A 20,169-nucleotide genomic window follows, 5' to 3' on the forward strand; every position below is an offset into this window, starting at 1 on the left:
GCAGGAAGCAGGTGTCTCCATTCCACATCTTCTAGTTTCCTTCTGCTTGGCCTGGACTCTCACTCTCCCCCTGCCTGCCCCAGATGTTACCCTCTGAGAAGAACATAAAGCTGCTTTGCCTCTGCCTGTAACGCCTTCCCCCTGCCATCTTTGACCTGGAAAACTCCTAATTACCCCACTGGGCCAGCTCAGGGGCCCGAAGCCTGACCCCCACCGACCCCGCAGAGCCTGGGTCCTGGCGTCCTCCACCCTGGTGCCGGGCACAGGACAGCCCCCTCCTCTCCTTGTGGCTCTGTCTTCCCCCGTTGGGTGCTCTGCTCTTCAGGTTCCTGCATATGGAACGGACCCCAGCTCCCGGGGACATCGGGCAAGGAGCCTCGATGTGACCTCCTTCACCAGGGACATTGGCACCCCATGGGCCCCGGGAGTTTACAGAATGTCTGGACCACCAGTACCGGTTGGGTGAGACCCTCGGACCAGGATCGCAACCCGGCCATGGGGAGCCAGCAGGACCACTGGCGGCCACCCCAACATCCCGGCCCTGGCAGTCCTCTCCTTCCACCTGTCTTGTCTCTCCAAGGGCGGGACTGGGGCTCTGCCGCCCGCACTGTCCTTATGTAACAGCTCCACTTACAGGTCCAAAGAGCCCTGGGAATCTTTGCCCTTTTCTTTTGTCTGGCAGCTGAGAGCTGTGAGGCTACAACCCAGGGAGCACTTGACGAGGCAGGAGCCCTTGCTCCCCTTCTTGCAAAGACCACCTGATACCTGGACCCCTGGGAGCAGTTTCCATCAGCACCTGGAGGGAGACCGTCAGGGGAGGGGAGCTGAGAAGTGGTGTGTGTGTGTGCATGTGCGTGCATGTGGTGCACTCATGGCTGCATGCATACGTGTGTGCATGTACATGTGGGTGCACGTGCATGGTGCACACTTGTGCATGCAGGTATGTGTGCATGTGCATTTATATGTGTATGTGTGTGCATGTGTGCGGCAGGTGTGTCCGTGGTTCCCACCCTAGCAGAATGGGGGCAGAGGAGAGAAGGGCAAGAGAAGAAGGAACAAGATGAAAGAGGCAGGAATCCTGGAGGGAGAAGAGAAAGAAGAAAGAGAGAAGAGGAGGAACAAGGAGGAGAGATGGCAAGGAAGAGGACATAGCAAGGGGTAGAATGAGCTCGTAAGGTGCACCAAAGAAAGAAATTCTTAAGCAAGTCCTTTTGTCGTCCTTGGCCCTCCGTTTCCCTCATCTGTAAAATGGGACCAATGCCAGCTCTCACGCAGGGTTGAGGTAAAGATTGGGTATCGTTCATTTATCAAGAGTTTGTTCACCCACCATGGGCCAAGCCCTTGTCCCCTGTGGTGCTTGTTGGCTATTACAGAGGAGAGCCCCCAGCCTGGAGCCCGGCACCCAGCAGGGGCACCCATATCACTGGCGGCCAGTGGAGGGTAAGGAAAGATGAGAAAGTGGGCAAAAAAAGAAATGTTTGCACACAGCTTTGATGTACCACCAAGCTTACAATGGATGTGTCTTAACCATCCTGAAATCCCAACTTTGGCCTCCATGTCTGGCCCTTAGCAGATGCTCAAAATTCATAGGCTAAATGAAAGAAAAACCAGGAAATGTAGGAAAGAGAGAAAGGGGGAGGGAAGGTGGGAGAGAAAGGAAGGGGGAGAGAAGGGGAGGGAGACAGAGAGTGAAAGGGAGGAAAGCGGAAGGGAGCACAGTGCAGGGATTATACTTGGGGAAAGGGGAGGAAGGAAGGAGAAAGAGCAGGGAAGTAAGAGCAGGGGTCCCCAGGTGTTTCCATCACCACACTCAGCCCCTCTTTCAAACCCCAGACCAGTGAATGGCCATCTACTAACAACGACCTCTTCCACGGGACCTCTGTGTGGCCATGGGTGACTCGGGATATCAGTCTGAGTCTCGGTTTTCTGAGACCTGAACCATGATGAGAGAAGATGGCGCCTTCTAATCTGCAAAGACGATAACACTGGGGGAGGATGGAAAGGAAGGAGGCTGCCCCATGCCTGAGGATGGAGGACCCCACAAGGGAGCACAAGATTTGGTGCAATTAAAGAGCTTAGAAAACTTGTGTAATAAGAATTTCATGCAATTTAAACAAATCTTAAAAGCTCAAGCCCTGAAGGGTTCTAGGATATAGTGGTCTAAAAGGATTGATGCTGAATTAATTGGCCATGAAGAGTTAAGCCAGTGGGAGCAAAGAAGAGCTGAGCCAGGGCTCGTATAATCCAGCCTTGTCATCCTGATACGTTCAGACTGAGGAATGGAGGTTCCTAACAATTAAGAGATTCATGACTTTTGAATTTTATGCCACTTGCTCTTATCTTTCCATCTCAACAACATCTGGAACAAAATACTGGCAGGACAGCAATCTCACCCACTTTTTTTTTTCTTAATGTAGAACAAAGCAAAGTTCTACTCGGGTTCTAAACTGCAACTCCGCCAGCACCAGTACTGACCTTTGGCCCGGGGAGTCCTATGGGGCCATCAAAGCCCTTTTCACCCTAAAGGAGGAAAGAGAAAAGGAAACAGGTTAAACCTCTATCTTAATTGTCCCCCTTCTCTTATTGTTAGTTGGTTTTGCACACAAGGTGCCCCTGAGCTAGTCCGTGAAAAAGTGAAAAACCGACCAACACTGGTTGGTCAAAGACTGACCTAGTTAGACAAGTGAGTTGGTGATACTGGAGCCCAAGAGCCTCTGCTTTTGAACCAGAAGCCAGTGTGGGGAGCTGTGACAGCCTCCAATTCAGCCACCAGCAGATAAAAGATACAAACAAGAAAACAAGATGGCAGCCACGGGCCGTCTTTCATTAACCGCTGCCTGCTATTGGTTCAGGTCACTCCCTTTCACCAAAATTTAAAGCATGGCATGTCTCCAGACTATTTTTAAATGTAAACTTTGTCCAGTTTGTAAAATGTGTGCTATTTGAATATGTAATAGATTTTGCTACTGTATTTAAAAATGTGATCTATACACTGCGGACGCATGTAATCGCTGCCATACTAAAAACAAAATGCAACGTGATTCAAGTTCTTATCTGTGTAAGTATCACCATGTTAATGAAAATAAAAATGACACTACATTTGTTTATAGGGCTGCACCCATCACTTAAAAACAACCTTCACTCTATTTACAGTTGTACATTCAGCTCATCAGAAACATAATTTTTAAAAAATTATTCACACATATCATTTCTACATGCAAGGCTGTGTCTTTGTTTCCAACCTCGCTGTGCCAGTTTGAATGTATTGTGTCCCCCAAATGCCATTATCTTTGTGGTCTTGTGGGACAGACGTTTTGGTGCTGGTTAGATTTGCTTGGAATGTGCCCCACCCAGCTGTGGGTGGTGACTTTGGTGGGATACTCCCATGGAGGTGTGACCCCACCCATGCAGGGTGGGCCTTGATCAGTGGAGCCATATAAAACATGCTGACTCAAAGAGACTGAACAGAGTGCAGCTGTGAGTGACGTTTTGAAGAGGAGCAAGCTTGCTAGAGAGGAACGTCCTGGGAGAAAGCCATTTTGACACCAGAACTTTGGAGCAGACGCCAGCCACGTGCCTTCCCAGCTAACAGAGGTTTCCCGGACGCCATTGGCCATCCTCCAGTGAAGGTACCTGATTACTGATGTGTTACCTTGGACACTTTATGGCCTTAAGACTGTAACTGTATAATAAACCCCCATTTTATAAAAGCCTATCCATCTCTGGTGTTTTGCATTCTGCAGCATTAGCAAACTAGAACACTCGCATTGTTCCCACCAGACTGCCTTGTACACAGCTCCAGCTCAACATGATGCTTATCGCTGAGATGGAAACACGCACCCGAAGGCATCAGTCTGACCCAGCTGAACAACTGCAATGGCTTGCCAACTGAAATGAGTATTTCAGCCATTGGACCAGCATCTGCCGGCCTCCCAGGAGAGTGGTCCCAGCCTATCCTGGCCTTGGTGTTGTATTTTCCATAAGACGAAAGAGGAGGAGGCAGTAGGAGCACCCATTTAATGAGGTTGCTGCTGAAGACCACATGGTCTTTCGGAGAAGGGAAGAAGCACAGGGATCTGTGCCGGGAAAGCTCGGGGGCAGGTCTGCTGGTGAGCTCCCTGGGGCTGGTCCAGGCCTCAGAACTCCCTGGCTCCCCTAAGCAGATAATAGATTGAGGGTCTTGTGAGGGCCAGGACCAGGTTCTATTTGTCCTAAAACGTCAGCATATGGCACAGTGCTCAGCGCACAGTGAAGGCTTAATGTTCATTGTCAGAAATAAAGAATGACTGAGTAAATACAGGAATGAATTATTAGGAGATGTCACTCACAGCGTGGGGCTGGGAATTCATAAATTGATTGACAATCCTGAAACACGGGGCCTTGTCCAACTAGAGGAGAGCAGGTGTATTCTTCATCTCTTCTTCCTATTCACCCATCCATCCATCCACTCATCCACCCACCCATCCACCCATCCATCTATCCATCCATCCATCCACTCATTCACCCACCCATACATCCATCCATCCACTCCCCATCCACCCACCCATCCACCCATCCGCCTATCCATCCATCCATCCATCCATTCACCCACCCATCCATCCATCCACTCACCCATCCACCCACCCACCTATCCAGCCATTCACCCATCCATCCACCCACCCATCCATCAGTCCATCCACCCATCCATCCATCCACTCACCCACCCACCTGTCCACCCACCCATCCATCAATCCAGCCAGCCATCCACTCATTCACCCATCCATACATCCATCCACTCACCCATCCACCAGTCCATCCACCCATCCAGCCATCCACTCACCCACCCACCAGTCCATCACCCACCCATCCATCCACACATCCATCCATCCATCCATCCATTCATCCATCCACCCATGCACCCACCTGTTTATCCATCCACTCATCCCATCTCTTCATTTCCTGAACTACTTCTCCATTAATTCAGCCATTATTTAATAGCCTTCTCTGTCCCAGGCTATACATGAGAAATTGAAAACACAGACATTTTAAGATTCAGTCTCTGCCATCTGAAAGTTTATGATTTCATGGAAGGAAAGACAAATAGGCATTTTCAATTCAATGTGGTAATTGTTATGATAGATAAAAGCACAGGATTTGGTGGGAGAAACAAGTCATGGTATCTTGAAAATGTAAGGTTCTGTATAAATAGTTATTGAACAGATAAATGATCAGTAATGGAAGGAAGGAAGGAAGGAAGGAAAGAAGGAAGGAGGGGGTCATATAAATTACTTTCTCAGGAAAGGGTTCCCTGGAGATGTCTTGAAAGAAGAGCAGGTGTTAGGAGGGTAAAGGAGATGGGGTTTGAGAAAGATGCTGTGTATGCAGATGCTAGAAGGCAAGAAAGAGCATGAATCCTCAAGGAAGTGGAAAAAATCTGGCCTGGCCTGAAAATTGGGAGATGGAAAATGGGTTGAGATGAGGTCACATAGGCCACTGGAGACCCGTCTAGGGTCAAGTAGCGAGGAAGGCGTTGGGGAGAGGATGGCTGGAGGCACGCCAGCGAGGCGGGTGGAAAGCCGGGGTGGTGGCGGGGGTGGTGGCGCTTGGGAGCTGGAAGTGGGAAGATGGGCAGGGAGGGGAGGGTGGAGCCTGCTTGGCCCAGGCTTCCCTCCCAGGCTCCCTGCCAGGGACCAAGGGGGCTCGGGCAGGACACATCCATGGATGGGCTCGGCTCTGAGGGGAGGCCCAGGGCTGGGCTGCAGCTGGTGTTGGCTGCGCCTTCCTGGCACAGAGCAGAGTCTGTGCACTGAGACTACTGATCAGAAGCTGGCACTGTGGGTACCCATAGCTGAGGAACTGCAATTCTTAACTGAAAACAGGAATCCAAAGGACTTGGGTTCAGATAGCTGCTTCTGTTATTTGACATGCAAGCACAGATCACAGGCTGACTGCAGCCAACCCTGAGCCTGCGGAGGGTGGGAGGGGAGGAGCTGGGCTACCCAAAGCTGAACCTTCCCCAGCCCTGGCACCCTCCCCTGTCTGCTCCCATTACTAACCCAGGGTCCCGGGCTGGGGCAGGTCCCTAACTTCACTGGCTGCCCAGAAAAAGCCTGCGGTGGCAGCTCCCAGGAAGGAGCATCACAGAGCAGTGCCCAGACGCCTTCCAGCAAGCCTGACCAGGTTCAAAAACCCATGGGATGGAAAGCTCCGGAGGGCTCCCTGTACCTCCCATCTTTTTCTCCCCAGGGTCTGGTTCTCTGGGTGGGACACAAAGGAGGGCAGGAGGGTATGATGGAGAACACAGGGATGAAAGGGGGAGAATCAGTCTGCCAGGACAGGCTCATTGAAAGGAAACTCTGCTGCTGAAATTCTTAATGTGTGTCTCACCCCAACTGCCACCATCATTTCACGTTTTTGCCTGTACGCCCCTGGGCCCAGCACAGTCTCTGGGCACCTCCTCCAGGCTGGCACCAGGCTCAGCGATGGATAAAGCTGCTGGAGAGCCAGCAGCCCGCAGTGAGTGTCTGCAGAGCTTCACGGAAACCTTCTCCAGCACAGTTCTACTTGTCACCCTGTGTATTTGTTTATGTTCCTTTTGCTCAAATATTGGGGAGAACATTTTTTTATTATTACTTATTAAGAGCCACTGATCTACAGATAAAGGGAACAAATGGAGGTCTTGGGCACACAGTGAGAGATTTAATTTAGGCTAATTACAAGCAAAATGCACACAACTTTCCTCCCATTGAGTCAGATTACAGAGTGTGACTAATTAAATGAAACTTTGGGAAGAAAAGAGGTGAGAGTGTCCCCACAGAGCATATCTAAAACCTCACTCATTGCCCCACTCTGAGTCTTATCATCAGACCAAATCTAGGTTGATTTAGATGCACCTGGATGGAGAAAATACAAGTAGGAACCAGGAAAACCTCAGGGAATCATTACTAACTTCAGGAAAACTTTACAAATTAGAGCCAGGACTGAGGCTCTCTCCTCCTAGTGCACACCCAAAAACTCAGGAAACAAGAGGTCAAGGAGCAAGAACAGGACTCTGCCCTGCAAGCCCTGCAGAATCCGGAGCCCTCCTGCCCTGCAGGCCAGGTGCATGATGGGAAAATCTCCAGCATCCCTTTCCCAGGCTGCAGCTCTGGGGCTCTGGGCTGGGAGCTGAGGGTGGACTGCAGGTGGTACCTTTTCTCCAGCGGGGCAGGAGCAGTTGATGGTCTTCAGAAAGCCAATCTGTTCACTGCTGGAGGTGGGAGGCCGTGGGGGCGGGGGCGGAGGCTCTGTCACAACCGTCACCTGGCACTGGAAGGGAAGCCCAGAGGGTCAGAAACTGGTCCTTCCCACATCTGCTCCCCAGCAGAGGCCACCGTCTCCGAAGCTCCCACCAAACCATGTAGGCCAAGAGGGACCAGCAGACCCTGGGGACACCGGAGGCCCGGGCACCAGGGGTGGGAGGGCAGGTCTCGTCTGTCTGCAGGCCCCTGGCTCCCCGAGGGCTTGGGGTTGGATGGAGCTGGAACAAAACCATTTTCCCATGAACTCTGGGCTAAGCTCTGTTGAGCGGGGACAACAAGCACATCTCCCTCAGTGAGACCAGACTCAAAAAGCATCCAGCTCAACGCCCGGCACCTGACCGGTGCCCAAACATCACATAGGGTTTCAACCTCCCCAGGGGTTCTGTCTTCCCTCCTTCTCTCTCACCCTCATCTTTCCTCACCTCTGCTCTTCCTTCCCCTGCCCCCTCCCTCTCAACAACCAGGCCCCAGCTCTGGAGCCAGCATCTGCGGGGTCCCTGTACCCCAGAGGCACCCTCAGGACAGGGCAGGCCCTGAGCACTTCCTGTGCACCAGGCCAACTGAGAGTCTTACGTGGGGCGCATCCCCGACGCCACGGAGCAGGCTCTGTTACTACCCCCACCTTCCTGCACGAGGGTCAAGACAACCCGCTCCTGCCCATCCCACCCTCCCGGGTCCTGACCTCTGCCCTGCAGGCCGATGGCCACTTCCTGCTGGGGCACCCCCTCAGCCTCAGCCTGCCGGGCTCCCCGGAGCTGGGCCTGCCCACTCTGCCCCCAGCTTCAGGGTAACGGTGGCGAGGCCGGAGTGGAGCAGCCCCCCAGGACCTCTGTGCCCCCAGCCCCTCCTGACACATACCCCGTTGGGGCAGGAACGGGAGCAGCGCCCACTGGGCTCCCTCTCAGGGCACACTCTGATGGTGGGAGCCCCCACCCCACCATCACAACAGCTGGTCCTGAGCCCTGGGAGCCCCCTCCCTCCTGGAGCACAGCACCCACCACCTCCCACCCCTCCGCGCCAAGTCTGCTCACCGGACCCGCGGGGATGTCACAGCAAGTCTCCAATTCCGCGTGTCTCGAGTCACAGTAAATCACGATCCGCTGAAGGTCAAACTGCAAAGGAAAACAAGGGCAGAGAAGGAGATCCAGGGGCTCTGGAACCCAGAGGGCTCCATGATCCGGGTTCAGACCGGCCCTGCCCGGCTATCAGGCCCCTCAGGGTCCCTCCCGATTGGACCCCTGGGCTGAGCGGTGGGGTCTCTGCCCGATGTGCTTAAATGACCAATTCCTGAGACACCAGGGTTTCACAGAATCTGGCTTTTTAATCACTTTGCCATTTGTTAGCCCAGTATATGGAAGAATTTGGATTTGTAGTGGTTTTGCTAATGTCAGTCAGTATATCTTTGATGAGTGTACGACATAATCAGGTTAGTAAGTGCTGTCACGAATGAGGAAGACGTAATTCGTGACTTCAAGGAGTTTATAGTCTAGTTGGAATATATTTGTACTGGGCACAGTATAAAACAGTAGCATTTAAAGTACCTGGTAATTATCTTAATAAAGGAGCAAAAATGCTGGAGGAGAAATGGGTAGCAAAATACTGTGTGATGGTAGCAGAATACTGTAAGTACACTGAACAAAGATGTCTGCGAGTAAAGCTGAGAGAGGAGGGCTGGGGGCATGTAGTACACCAGAAGGAAACAAAGGTGATAAAGATGGGGATGGTATAACTTAGTGAAACCTAGAGTGGACAATCATGGTGACTAAATGCACAAATATAAAAATGCTTTTGTATGTGGGAGAACAAATGAATGTCACTCTTACAAGATGTTGAAAAGGGATGGTATTGGGGAAATATATAATCAGTGCAAACTGGAGTATATGGTTAACAGTGACATTGTAATACACTTCCATTAAATGTAACAAAGGCAATATACCAAAGCTAAATGCCCATAAGAGGAGGATATAAGGGAGGGGTAAGGGATTCCTGGTGGTGGTAGTGTTATCTGACCTTATTATTGTATTATATTGTGTTTTTATTTTTTCCTTTATATTTTTTATTACTATTTTTTTATTCTTTTAATTATTTAAGTATTTTATACACTTTTTTTGGAGTAACAAATATGTTCAAATGCTGATTGCGGTCATGAATGCATGACTATATGATGATACTGTGAACAACTGATTGTAAACTGTAGATGACTCTATGGTATGTGAATATATCTCTATATAATTGCAGGGAAAAAAGTAAACAGAGAGATACATGTGTTGAAGAAAATGTGGAGAGAGGGATGCACCTATTCACTATTGGTGGGGAAGTAGAATGGTGTAGCCTATCTAGAGGACAGTGTGGTGGTTTCACAAGAAGCTAAGTATGTGGGTGCTGCAAAGGAGAGGCTGAGCCTACTTACAATGCTGCCTAAGAGTCACCCCCAGAGAACCTCTTTTGTTGCTCAGCTGTGGCCTCTCTTTCTCTATACCCACTCGGCAGGTAAACTCACTGCCCTCCCCACTACGTGGGACATGACTCCCAGGGATGTAGATCTCCCTGGCAACGAGGAACATGACTCCTGGGGATGAGCCTGGACCCGGCATCATGGGACAAAGAAAATCTTCTCAACCAAAAGGGGGAAGCAAAATGAAACAAAGTTTCAGGGGCTGAGAGATTTCAAATGGAGCTGAGCAATCACTCTGGAGGGCATTCTTATGCACTATATAGATATCCCTTTTTAGTCTTTAGTGTATTGGAATACCTAGAAGGAAATACCTGAAACTGTCAAACTGCAACCCAGTAGCCTTGATTCTTGAAGACAATTATAAAACTATGTAGCTTACACGGTGTGACTTTGTGATTGCAAAAACTCTGTGGCTCACACTCCCTTTATCCAATATATGGACAGACAAGTAGAAAAATGGGGACAAAAATTAAATGAAAAATAGGGTGGGATGGGGGATGGAATGTTTTGGGTATTCTTTTACACTTTTATTTGTATTCTTATTTTTATCTTTTTTTGGAGCAATGAAATGTTTAGAAATTTATTGTGGTGATGAATGCGCAACTATATGATGGTACTGTGAACAGTTGATTGTACACTGTGAATGACTGAATGGTATGTGAACATATCTCAATAAAACTGAATTTCAAAAAATTCTGGAGGAATTCAGGAAAATAAAGAAGGCAGAAAGATAAAGAATGACCTGGGGGAAGACCTCACAGAAGGGATGACACTTGTAAGATCTTTGAATAAGAGGGTAGCGTTTGAACAGGTAGAGCTCTGAACTAGCTTTTTTTAGAAGTCATAACTTAATTTTATGAACTAACATATTCCTGGTATTACTTACTACTTGGGAATAATGTTGAGAAAAAGTTGAGCTTTATTTTTCTGGATATAAATCCCGTAATTATTGAGGAACTGATTATATTTCAAACTTGGGCTCTTCTGGCCTTTGAAGGCAGTGCTGAATTGGACTGAGAGATTTTAGGCATATTGTGAAGTAATCCTGTGTGTGTTGGGAGTGTAAAGTATATAAATGCCTGGCTGCATCCCAAATCCAAGAAAAACGTTTTTTTCTTCTCCCATTATTTCGTAGTATCTCCGTCTCTTCTCCCCTTCATAAATACTGTTATTGGAGGGCTGTGTGCATGTTCAAAGCACTTTGTAAATTTGAAACCAAATTTATTTCTAGTTGTGTGCAGTCTGGAAAAATAAAGACTATAGGCAGGATGGATATATTTATATTATTCTCCATACTAAGATGATCATATTTTCTGATTAAAGTGAATTTTGTTTGTTGTTACAGAAGGTTTGTGAAAGTGAATTTTGTTTATCGTAGCCAAAGCAGACTACAATTTCATAAGCTTGTCTAAGGGAGTATGGTTTGTCCTTAAATAAAAAGGCTAGTTTTAATATGTAAGACAAGACCTGAATGAATATGGAAAGTTGTAGAAAGTTTGTGAAAGTGAATTCTGTCTGTCATAGTCAATGCTGACCAAAAATTTGAAAGGCCTGTTGATAATATTTTTAAAAAGAGCTTTTGTGCAAACTATGTATTCATACAAAACTGGAGTTTAGTTTTCTCTCTGCTTAAATAATGTGGATTGTTAGTCTGCTCTTAATGAAAAGTTATCAAAAGTTTTTCTTAACGAAGTATTACAATAATTAAAAAGAAATTTTCTATCCTTCTATTAAGCTAAATTTCTATGGGTGAAATGTTATTCCTATATTTAGAGATTCTATAAAATTCCTAAAGACTTGCAACATTCTCACTATCCATTTTATATCCTGATACTGATCTGGATAATGCTAGACAACAGTATCATATTGTTAGCCATGGTTCTAGTTATTCTTAGAAAAAGGTTACAGATCATGGAAACAATCAAAGTTACTTGTCAGTCACACTACTTTGCTCTAATGCTTCTCTAAAAGTATACATGATCATCTCTAAGTCAGAACTTCATTGTCAACAAAAAGGAACTTTAAAGAGAAGCAAAGCAAGTATATAAATTAAGTTCGACCTGTTAATTAACATAACCCTGGTAAATGTGTAAAGGTGAAACAGGACAAAATTTCTCCTATGGTTTGTGGTTGATGACCCCAATATAAGTCAACTGCCAAATGTTTTTATTTCTGAAAAATAGCTTCATTCAGCAAATGCTTATAAGAAAATCAAGGTCTACATTGCAAGCTCTTACAGGAGTCACATTTATTCCTAAGCTTTAACTGTTATTTCTAAATTCTAAGACGCTTTGCTCTTTGTGTATAACCCAGTAGTTCCCTGGATCTTGGGGTATCTGTGTGACACGTGAGACTCACAGTTAGAGTTCTCCAGCTCTGAAACTCAGCATTACTCCATACAGAAAATGTTAAGGAAATTGTAAAAGAGTTCAGACGTCAATTAGAGATCTGAATGAAGCTGATCTGATTAGAACTAAGGTAAATCAGAGTTATGAGATAAGAGATGATATTGTCTGCATTTTAAGACTTTAAATTCTTTTGGTGTGAGACCTAAGAAGACATGTTTATTTTGTCCAAAATTTACAATTTTCAGTAGCACACTATCTAATTTAATCTGGTCAGTTTATTTAAACAACCTAATTCAGCTTTATTTGACATGGAACCCAGAATAGGGAATACAATCTTGATAATGTGTACAGGTTAATGTAATATCTTGATCCATTTCAGAGTTCTCTGGGAAGAAAATGAAAAAGTATTTTCAGTCCCTTGAGGGACTAGAGACAAATGTGGAACTATTAAACTTCCTCACCTGGGGAATTCCTGCTAGTCTCTTAAGCAAGAGGGGCTCCCAATTTAATAAAACAAGCCCTCGATTTGGAGGCTTGCTCTTATGAAACATTTCTGTAATGGCAAAGCTAAGCTTACTTATAATTAAAGCCTAAGAGTCACCCTGAGAGAATCTCTTTTGTTGCTCAGATGTCATCTCTCTCTCTCTTAAGCCAAACTCTGTAAATAAACTCACCACCTTCCCCCACTATATGGGACATGTCTTCTAGGGGAATAAATCACCCTGGAAACATGGGACATGACTCCCAGGGATGAGCCTGGCCCTGGCATCATGGGATTAGATGGGGGAAAATTAATAAAGCAAAATAATATTTCAGTGGCTAAGAGATTTCCAATAGAGTAGAGAGGTCATTCTGGAAGTTACTCTTATGTAAGTTTCAGCCAGATATCACAAATTGCCACAAAACGACAAGCCCCAACCAAGAGTATTCCTGAAAACCCCAAAGAATACCCTGGGCTCTAAGACTCTATTACTTATTAAGTTTATTTTTCAGAGACCTATAGCCTCTGGATTGTTCCTCTGCCTGATAAGTCCTGAAACCCAAAAGTAGTGGCCTCTCCAAGAACATTAACTTCTTTCATCACTCTACCCTATAATTTCAACGTCCCCTTTCAGCATGAAGAAGTTAGAATGGTCGTCACCCAGATATCCCTCAACATTGAGAGAATTATCAATGAGAAGGAGGAGTTGTAACCAAGAAGTCAGGAATGATTATGAGTACTGAATCAGTCTACAGATACTCCCTCTTTAAAACTGTACCTTCTGTCCTGGACATGCTCGTCTCTCTCTCCCTCACATTCTCTCTCCCTCTCCCTCTTCCTCTTTCCAATCACTCAATCTGGGGACGCCAGGTGCCATGTTGAGAGCTACCGTATGGAGAGGCTTGCGTGAGAAATGAGGGTGGTTTCCAGCCAAAACCAACAAGGAACTGAGTCCTGCAGTTCAAGAGCCCATGAGGGGTGGCTTGGAGGTGGATCCTGCATCTCTCTTTAAGCTTGGAGAGGACCAAAGCCCTGGCCTACAACTCTAGAGCAACTCATGAGAGACTCTCAGCCAGAACCACCTGGCTTAGCTACTCCCAGATTGCCAACCACAGAAACTATGAGACAATAAATGTTTGTCTCTACTAGCATATTACTGGCAATAGATAACTGGTGAAACTCTCTCTACTGCCAGCAAGAGTGCATCAGCCCTCTTCTCTATCACATCCGCACTTGTGATATTGCACACAGCTGATATTGCACACAGCAGACCATCAGGTAATCATACGTGTATGTCTCTATCTTCCTTTCTGGGCCCCAGGTTGGTTGAGAGCAGGGATCCAACCCCAGGCTGCCACCTCCTGCACTCAGCTGAGGTGCGTGGCACTGGGTAGGAGCTTTCTACCAACTCTAGACCCTCCCCAGGCCCTGCAGGATGTGGCCTGAGCTCGCCTCTGCTCCACTTTTCCCTTTCCTCTCTTTGCTCCAGCCACACTGGTTTTATTTCTCCATGCTAACTTGTATTCTGCAATCCCACCGAGCTCTTTTCCCCCCATGTCCTTTTGCCCTTGCAGTTCCTGCTGCCCAGAATGAGGTTTCATTATGCCTGCTCCTCACCTCCGTAGCCACACCCAGCACCCCTCACCTTCCACCTCCCTAGCCACCCCACTCAAGCCTAGGACTCACTGTCACCCCTACATGCCACCCTGTATCTTCATAACTGCACTTACCATAAGATAACTTCATGTATATATTTATTAGTTGAACTTTTGAACCTATTTCCTGTATTAGAACGTGCAGGCCGTGGGGGCAGGGCCCTCTTCTGTCTTGACCTTTACTGGACCCCAAAACCACACCAGTTCCTGACACACAGTCAACGTGCCATGAGCGGAGAATTAACAGTTAAATAAATGGGTGAACGAAGAGGCGTTTATCAGTCAGCACAAGCTAAGCCTGTGACTTATTTTCCTGAATACGGATGCCAAGCATCCTTAGCTTCACACCCGCCCTTGTCCTTCTCCGGCCTGTGTTGGACCCGCGTGTCCCTCAGCAAGACGGGCAAGGCAGGTGGCAGGGCTTGCTGTCCGCCTCCGGCTTCAGGCTGCACCCCTCTAAGGGGAGCCCCTTGCCCCACTGGCTTTGTCAGTAGAAGGAATGGCAATTCCATTCGTCGTCTGTGTTACTTCCTCTAGACAGCAGCCCAGAAACAGGAGAACATGACACAATGCAGTCATGACTTTGAACACAGCCTGTTTTAAAGAAAAGGTCCTGTTCTCTTCATTAGCACGCAGACACCCACGGCAGCTGGGCCCCTGGGCAGGGCTGCAGGGTCATTTAGGGAGAAGACAGGAGCCCAGGAGTCTCGGACAGGGCCAGGGGGAGCCGGCCTGAACGGGCAGAGGCAGGCCCAGGTGGGGTGTGAGGGCTGGGAGCTGGCCTGAAATCCCACCGCACCCCCAGGCACCCAAATCCTGGGATTCCCCGGTGCCTGATACTGGGTGGACATTTAACTGTGGCAGGGAAAAGGAGGGAGCCCCCCCGGGGGCCTCGGACACCACACGTGGTCCCACGTGAGTAATGGACACGAGTCAGGGCAGGACGAAGCGTAGAGGTTCAGACTCAGGAAAGCAAAGAGCTTTAAAGCAGATCTGAAGCCTGCATTATCACTTAGCGATTCGGCAACTCTGAGTAAGTTATCCAATCTCTCTGGGCCCGCGTTTCCTCACTAAATGGGGAAATGACCTCCCAGGGCTGAGAAGTGGACTGAGTGAGTTAACAGAAGAGCTCACCGTGTAGACCTCTAGATCACAGGAAGGAGCAGTGTGAGGGGCCATTGAGGGGTTGGCCGTGACTCTGCCGGAGCTCACAGCTCGGCGCCTGTGCGGGGTCTGGGCCTGCCCTGCAAACCCACAGTGTGGAAGAAAATGAACAGCCAGCGTCGCCCTTTTCCCAGTGGGAGCACCAGTGTATTTGTCCATGATTCTCTGATACGTAACCAATGCATCATGGCTCTGGGAAGGGCTGACAGGTGGGCAGCAAAGCAGGCAGCCCCGAGACCACCGCACCAACAGCCGACAGTGGGAGGCCGCCCTGGGCTGGCTCTGCTCTGGGCTGAGCCAATGGGTCCTGATCCAGGGTCTGGGGCAGCGAGTGTCAGGCGGGCCGGAAACGGCCCCAGAACGCTGCAGTGCGTGGGGAAATGGACCCCTCAGGCTCCTGACTGGGTCACAGCTTCTGAGCCCAGCAAAATCCACCCCCTAGGATTTGGAGGGTGCAGAGGCCTGGGGCATTCAAGGTCTGGAGGAGCAAAGGAGTGGGGAATGAGAAGGGAAAGCTGGGACGGGCCCTGGGCAGAGAGGAGGGAGGGGGCTCAGCGTCTCAGGCCCCACAGCCAGGAGCCACACTCAGAGCCCAGGCCGCCCGGGAGCACCCCTCGCACCCCCATGGATTAGAGTCTCCTCCACTTCCCAGTCTTCCTGCCTCGGTGTCCACCCCCTTGCACCCGGGTTCCTTGGCAGTGAGTCCCAGGACCCACCCACGGTCTCAGGCCGGTATCCCCTCCCCGCTGCACTGGAGCTGCCCTGCCCAGACCCCGGGCCTCCTGTCACCTCCTAACCGTGCTCTGCGCTCCAGGCTCCCGCCCCTCCCCAAGCACTTCCTCAGACGCAACCGCCCTGCTGCAACCCTCCCCACTCCGCTTCACCTACAGGCCAGTGTCCAAGGCCTGTGCAGAGTCCTGAGCCCTGCCTTCCCCCCTGCCTCACCCCACGCCTGTGCCCCAAACCCCTACGGCTTCAAAATCTGGGAACTTCTCCACACACACAGTGCCACCTTCTACCTCGTGGCCTCTGGCTCCTTGGCCCAGAGATAAATCTTATTTATCCTTCAAGGCTTGGGTCACCTCCTCCAGGAAGCCACCCCTGCCCACTCCCTCCTGCCTTACCCCCATATACCTACTTGGTCATCTGGATTCTGTACCTTCCCTCTGGGTCCTGTCACATGTGATGCTCATTTCTGTCACAGAATTTATTCAACTGCACCAAAATGACATCCCTGTGCATCTTTCTTCCCTAGGAGAGCACAGATTCCCTAAAGTCATAGATCATTTGGTTTACATTCTGCAAAATATTGCTGAAGGCCCACTGTGTGTCACAGGTGAAGTGATGACGAGACCAATGGCAGGTGCTGTCACGGAGCCCACATCCTCCCCGGCAGACAAGCAGGGGGTGCTCCTTTCATCACAGGGCTGGTGGCACCGGCACATCCTGCCCACGCTGGCTGACATGGATGAAAGGAGGAGGATCCTGGCTGGGGACTCGTGCAGATGTGCAACCCTGCTCCATCGCTGCCCTGGGTGATTTTAGGCAACTTAAAATTACATTTTTTTTTCTGGTTATACCAGTGTATACATTTGACAAAAGAATCAAACTACAGAGTTAAGATCTGTGCATTTTACTGTTTACGATTGTTCCTCAATAAAGAATAAAATGAAATAAAAATTTGTTTGGTGAATCAATTTAGCCTTGTTGAGCCAGAGTTTCTTTACATAAAAAATGGGGAGAGTTCAGAAATTTCACAGGTGTTCTGAGAATCAAATAAACTAATATATGTTAAGTGCCAGGGCCAAAGTAAGTGCACATATAATTATTATAATGAACAACAATGTTATTTGATAATTATAGAGATATGTGCAATTAAATTATAATGAAGGGTGCTACTATTTATTAAATATCAATTATGCATAAAGGACTACTCTAAATAGTGTACTCTCACCCTCTCCCTTAATCCTTTTCATGGTGAATTTACTCTTATCAAATAATCAACGTGCCACTGCATCTCTCAGATGAGGGGACGAGGGCTCCAGGGCTGAGCCCTTCCCAGATGCCCAGCCGGGGGGTCTTGCAGCCCCAGCCTGCCTGGCCCCTCCCTGCCCCCTTTCTGGGCCCGTCCTCAGAAAGCAACCCCGCTCAGGAGGGCGTCTGATCTCTGCCTCTCTGTCCACCCCCATCCAGCCAGGGCCCTGAAGCCTCCAGGGAAACCCTCCGCTCCTCATCGTGTGAAAGTGCTGCACTCTCTTCTGCCCACTTCAAACACCCAAGGGGCAGGCACTTGACTTTGAAGCTGAATGCCTTCTTGGAAAAGACTTTTGGGAGGAAATGCTTCCACACAATGGACAAGACCCTGCGACACCAAACCCTCATTCATGGGTTGCTGAGCAGCTGGGGGAACAAAGGGCCTGGGAGGGTCCCATCCCGGATGAGGGGCTGCGGGAGGGGTGGGGCGGGAGGAGGAGCGGGGCTGGAGGGTGCGGGGCTCTGGGGGAAGCCCCGGGGCAGATGCAGCCACAGGGACCCCTGCATGTGCTCACCCCGAGAGTGTGTGCTCCCCGCAGCAAGGGCCATCTCTCGCCGGCATATTCAGAACGGCTAATGATAAGCCCCCAACACTGTCCTGTGGCTCTGCTACCTCTATATCCCGTGGCTCTGTTGTCGTCCCAAACCCCTGGCCAGAGTCAGGAGACAGTGAGAATCTTTAATGCATCGTAAGCCCAGTCTCCGCCACTCAGAAAGGGTGCTAGCGTAGGGCTGGAGCAGGGTCCCTGTGCCCTTCAAGTGCTAGAGAAGGGGGTGTTCTGGGGCACTCCAGGAAGACAAGAGCCAGGCAGCTGAGTGGAGATGGGGCACCGGAAGGCTTGGGGCACTATGGACTATTTTAGCAACCAAAACAGATCCATTCATGCGCACCGGCTGCAATTCAGTTCTGGTTACAAAAGAAAAAAATTAAAAACATAGCCTTGAGATGTTAAGTAAAATTTTAAAGGATGCATACAGATAGAGCAAGGACTTGGGTCCAGGCCACTGGCTCCAGGGCCCTTTCTCTCGGTCACTCCCCTCCCTGCCCCTAACATGCCTGAGAACCCGCCAGGGGCCGGGCACCAGCAGGGGCTGGACACACCCACTGTCCCACACAGTCTTCATGGCGGCACCAAGAGTTGCCCCTTGTCCCCATTTTATAGAAGAGAGAATGAGGCACAGAGGCATGAGGTCAGCGGCCAAGGGGTTTTAGTTTAATTTAGGGTAGCAGACCCAGACATTTGTTCAACGTAAGTCATATATTTATTTAGGAGGCACTGATCGTGGAGCTCAGCCGTGAGATGGGGAAGGGGAGTCGGCCAGCACAGGGCTCTTATCCAGGACATCCCCAGCATGGCAACTGCAGTCCCCACCTGCTGGAGAACCCTGGAGCCGGAAGCAGCTCTCGGGCACAGAGGTGCAGGTGAAGCAGGTGCACGTGGGGCCTGGGTGACGTGGGCAAGGCCAGGAGAGTGTCTGCCACAGCAATGTGTGGGGTGAGAGGAGGAATCACAGGGACGCCGGGTCTGATCCCCAATTCTCTGCTTAGGGCTCAACTACGCAATAGAGGTAGGCACCTCAGAGAGCGTGGACTCTAGTCCTCTCCCTGCCCATGAAACCCCCAAGTACCACCACAGTGACATGATGATGACGGCTGTGGTGATGGTCTCGCTGCCGCTGCTGCTGATGACGAGTATTCACTGAAAACTCACCATGTTCTGGGCAGTTCTGTAAGCCCTTCATGGACAAGACTGCATTTAATCTCACCACCACCGTGTACAGCAGGCACTGAACTTTTCCTATTTTTCAGCTGAGAAAACCGAGTCTCAGAGAGGCAATGGTGGAGTGTGGATCCAAAATGGCTTTATTTAACTCAGAGCCCGGGACAGGCACCTTTAGGGAGGCTGGACTATTGCTAAAGCCACCCTGATTTTAAGGAGACTTCACAGTCCTTGAGTACATGGAGCAGAAATAGTCTGGGAATACTTGTGGGAGGTTTTGGAGCAGGAGTTAAAAGGATCTGATCATACACACCATGGGGCTCGGTGTCCACATCCGTAAAGTAAACGAGGGGCTGGGCGAGGGGCTCTCTGGGTTCCATGCATCTCAGAGGGTGTCTGTGTCGGGGATGTCACTTAGGGGCTGAGAGTCTGGCCCCTGGAACCCGTGGGACTGGAGTCCGAGCCCAGCTGCCCTGGAGCAGCCGCTCCATGGCTCGGGGCTGCAGCGTGCCCACCTGTAAAATGGGAGTGAGCCCACCCGCCGGGCTTGCATTGTGGATCAAGAGAAGCCATGCCGGGGCCACTCTGGATACTGAGTATTGCAATGACCCTCATTTGCATCCTGAATGTTCCACACTTGGTCCTCCCCCGTGCCTTGAGGCCCATTGTCTTAGGCTGGGAGTGGTTTGCCCATGGTGGCGAAGACAGGCTGTTGGAGTGGAAATTCAAGCTCCCCCACCGGTAGGCTCTGTGACCTCAGGCGAGCCATGTGGCTTCTCTAAGAGGGTCTCTCCCTCCATCTGCGAATCGTAGGTGCTGATGGTATCTGCTTTCTAAGCCTGAAGAAATTCAATCCAAAATGGGGTGAGGGGCCCTTTGGAGCAGTGCATGGAGCAGGGCATGCTCAATTAGCTAGAACCAGTAATAGCCTGGATGGCGATTATTAGAGCTTTACCTCGAACGTACAATTCTCTTTGTTTAACTTGGTTCCACATCTACTATCTCATTTCATCCCCTCAGCAATTATATAT

The 20,169-nt window shown here is 49.4% G+C and overlaps 1 protein-coding gene across 3 annotated transcripts in view; it reads right to left on the bottom strand.

Moving 5' to 3' along the window:
• The window catches only part of COL22A1 (collagen type XXII alpha 1 chain), a 299,863-nt gene that overhangs the window by 198,555 nt on the left and 81,139 nt on the right, over window positions 1-20,169 (bottom strand). For all 3 annotated transcript variants that reach the window (XM_037803432.1, XM_037803433.1, XM_037803431.1), the window contains exons 8-10: window positions 8,312-8,392; window positions 7,171-7,287; window positions 2,476-2,520 (exon numbers count right to left, since the gene is read on the bottom strand). In XM_037803432.1, coding sequence (XP_037659360.1) covers window positions 2,476-2,520; window positions 7,171-7,287; window positions 8,312-8,392 — 243 coding nt within the window. The remainder of the gene's footprint in view (window positions 1-2,475; window positions 2,521-7,170; window positions 7,288-8,311; window positions 8,393-20,169) is intronic.

The sequence above is a fragment of the Choloepus didactylus genome, chromosome 14, assembly GCF_015220235.1.
Source record: "Choloepus didactylus isolate mChoDid1 chromosome 14, mChoDid1.pri, whole genome shotgun sequence".
NCBI lineage: Eukaryota > Metazoa > Chordata > Mammalia > Pilosa > Megalonychidae > Choloepus > Choloepus didactylus.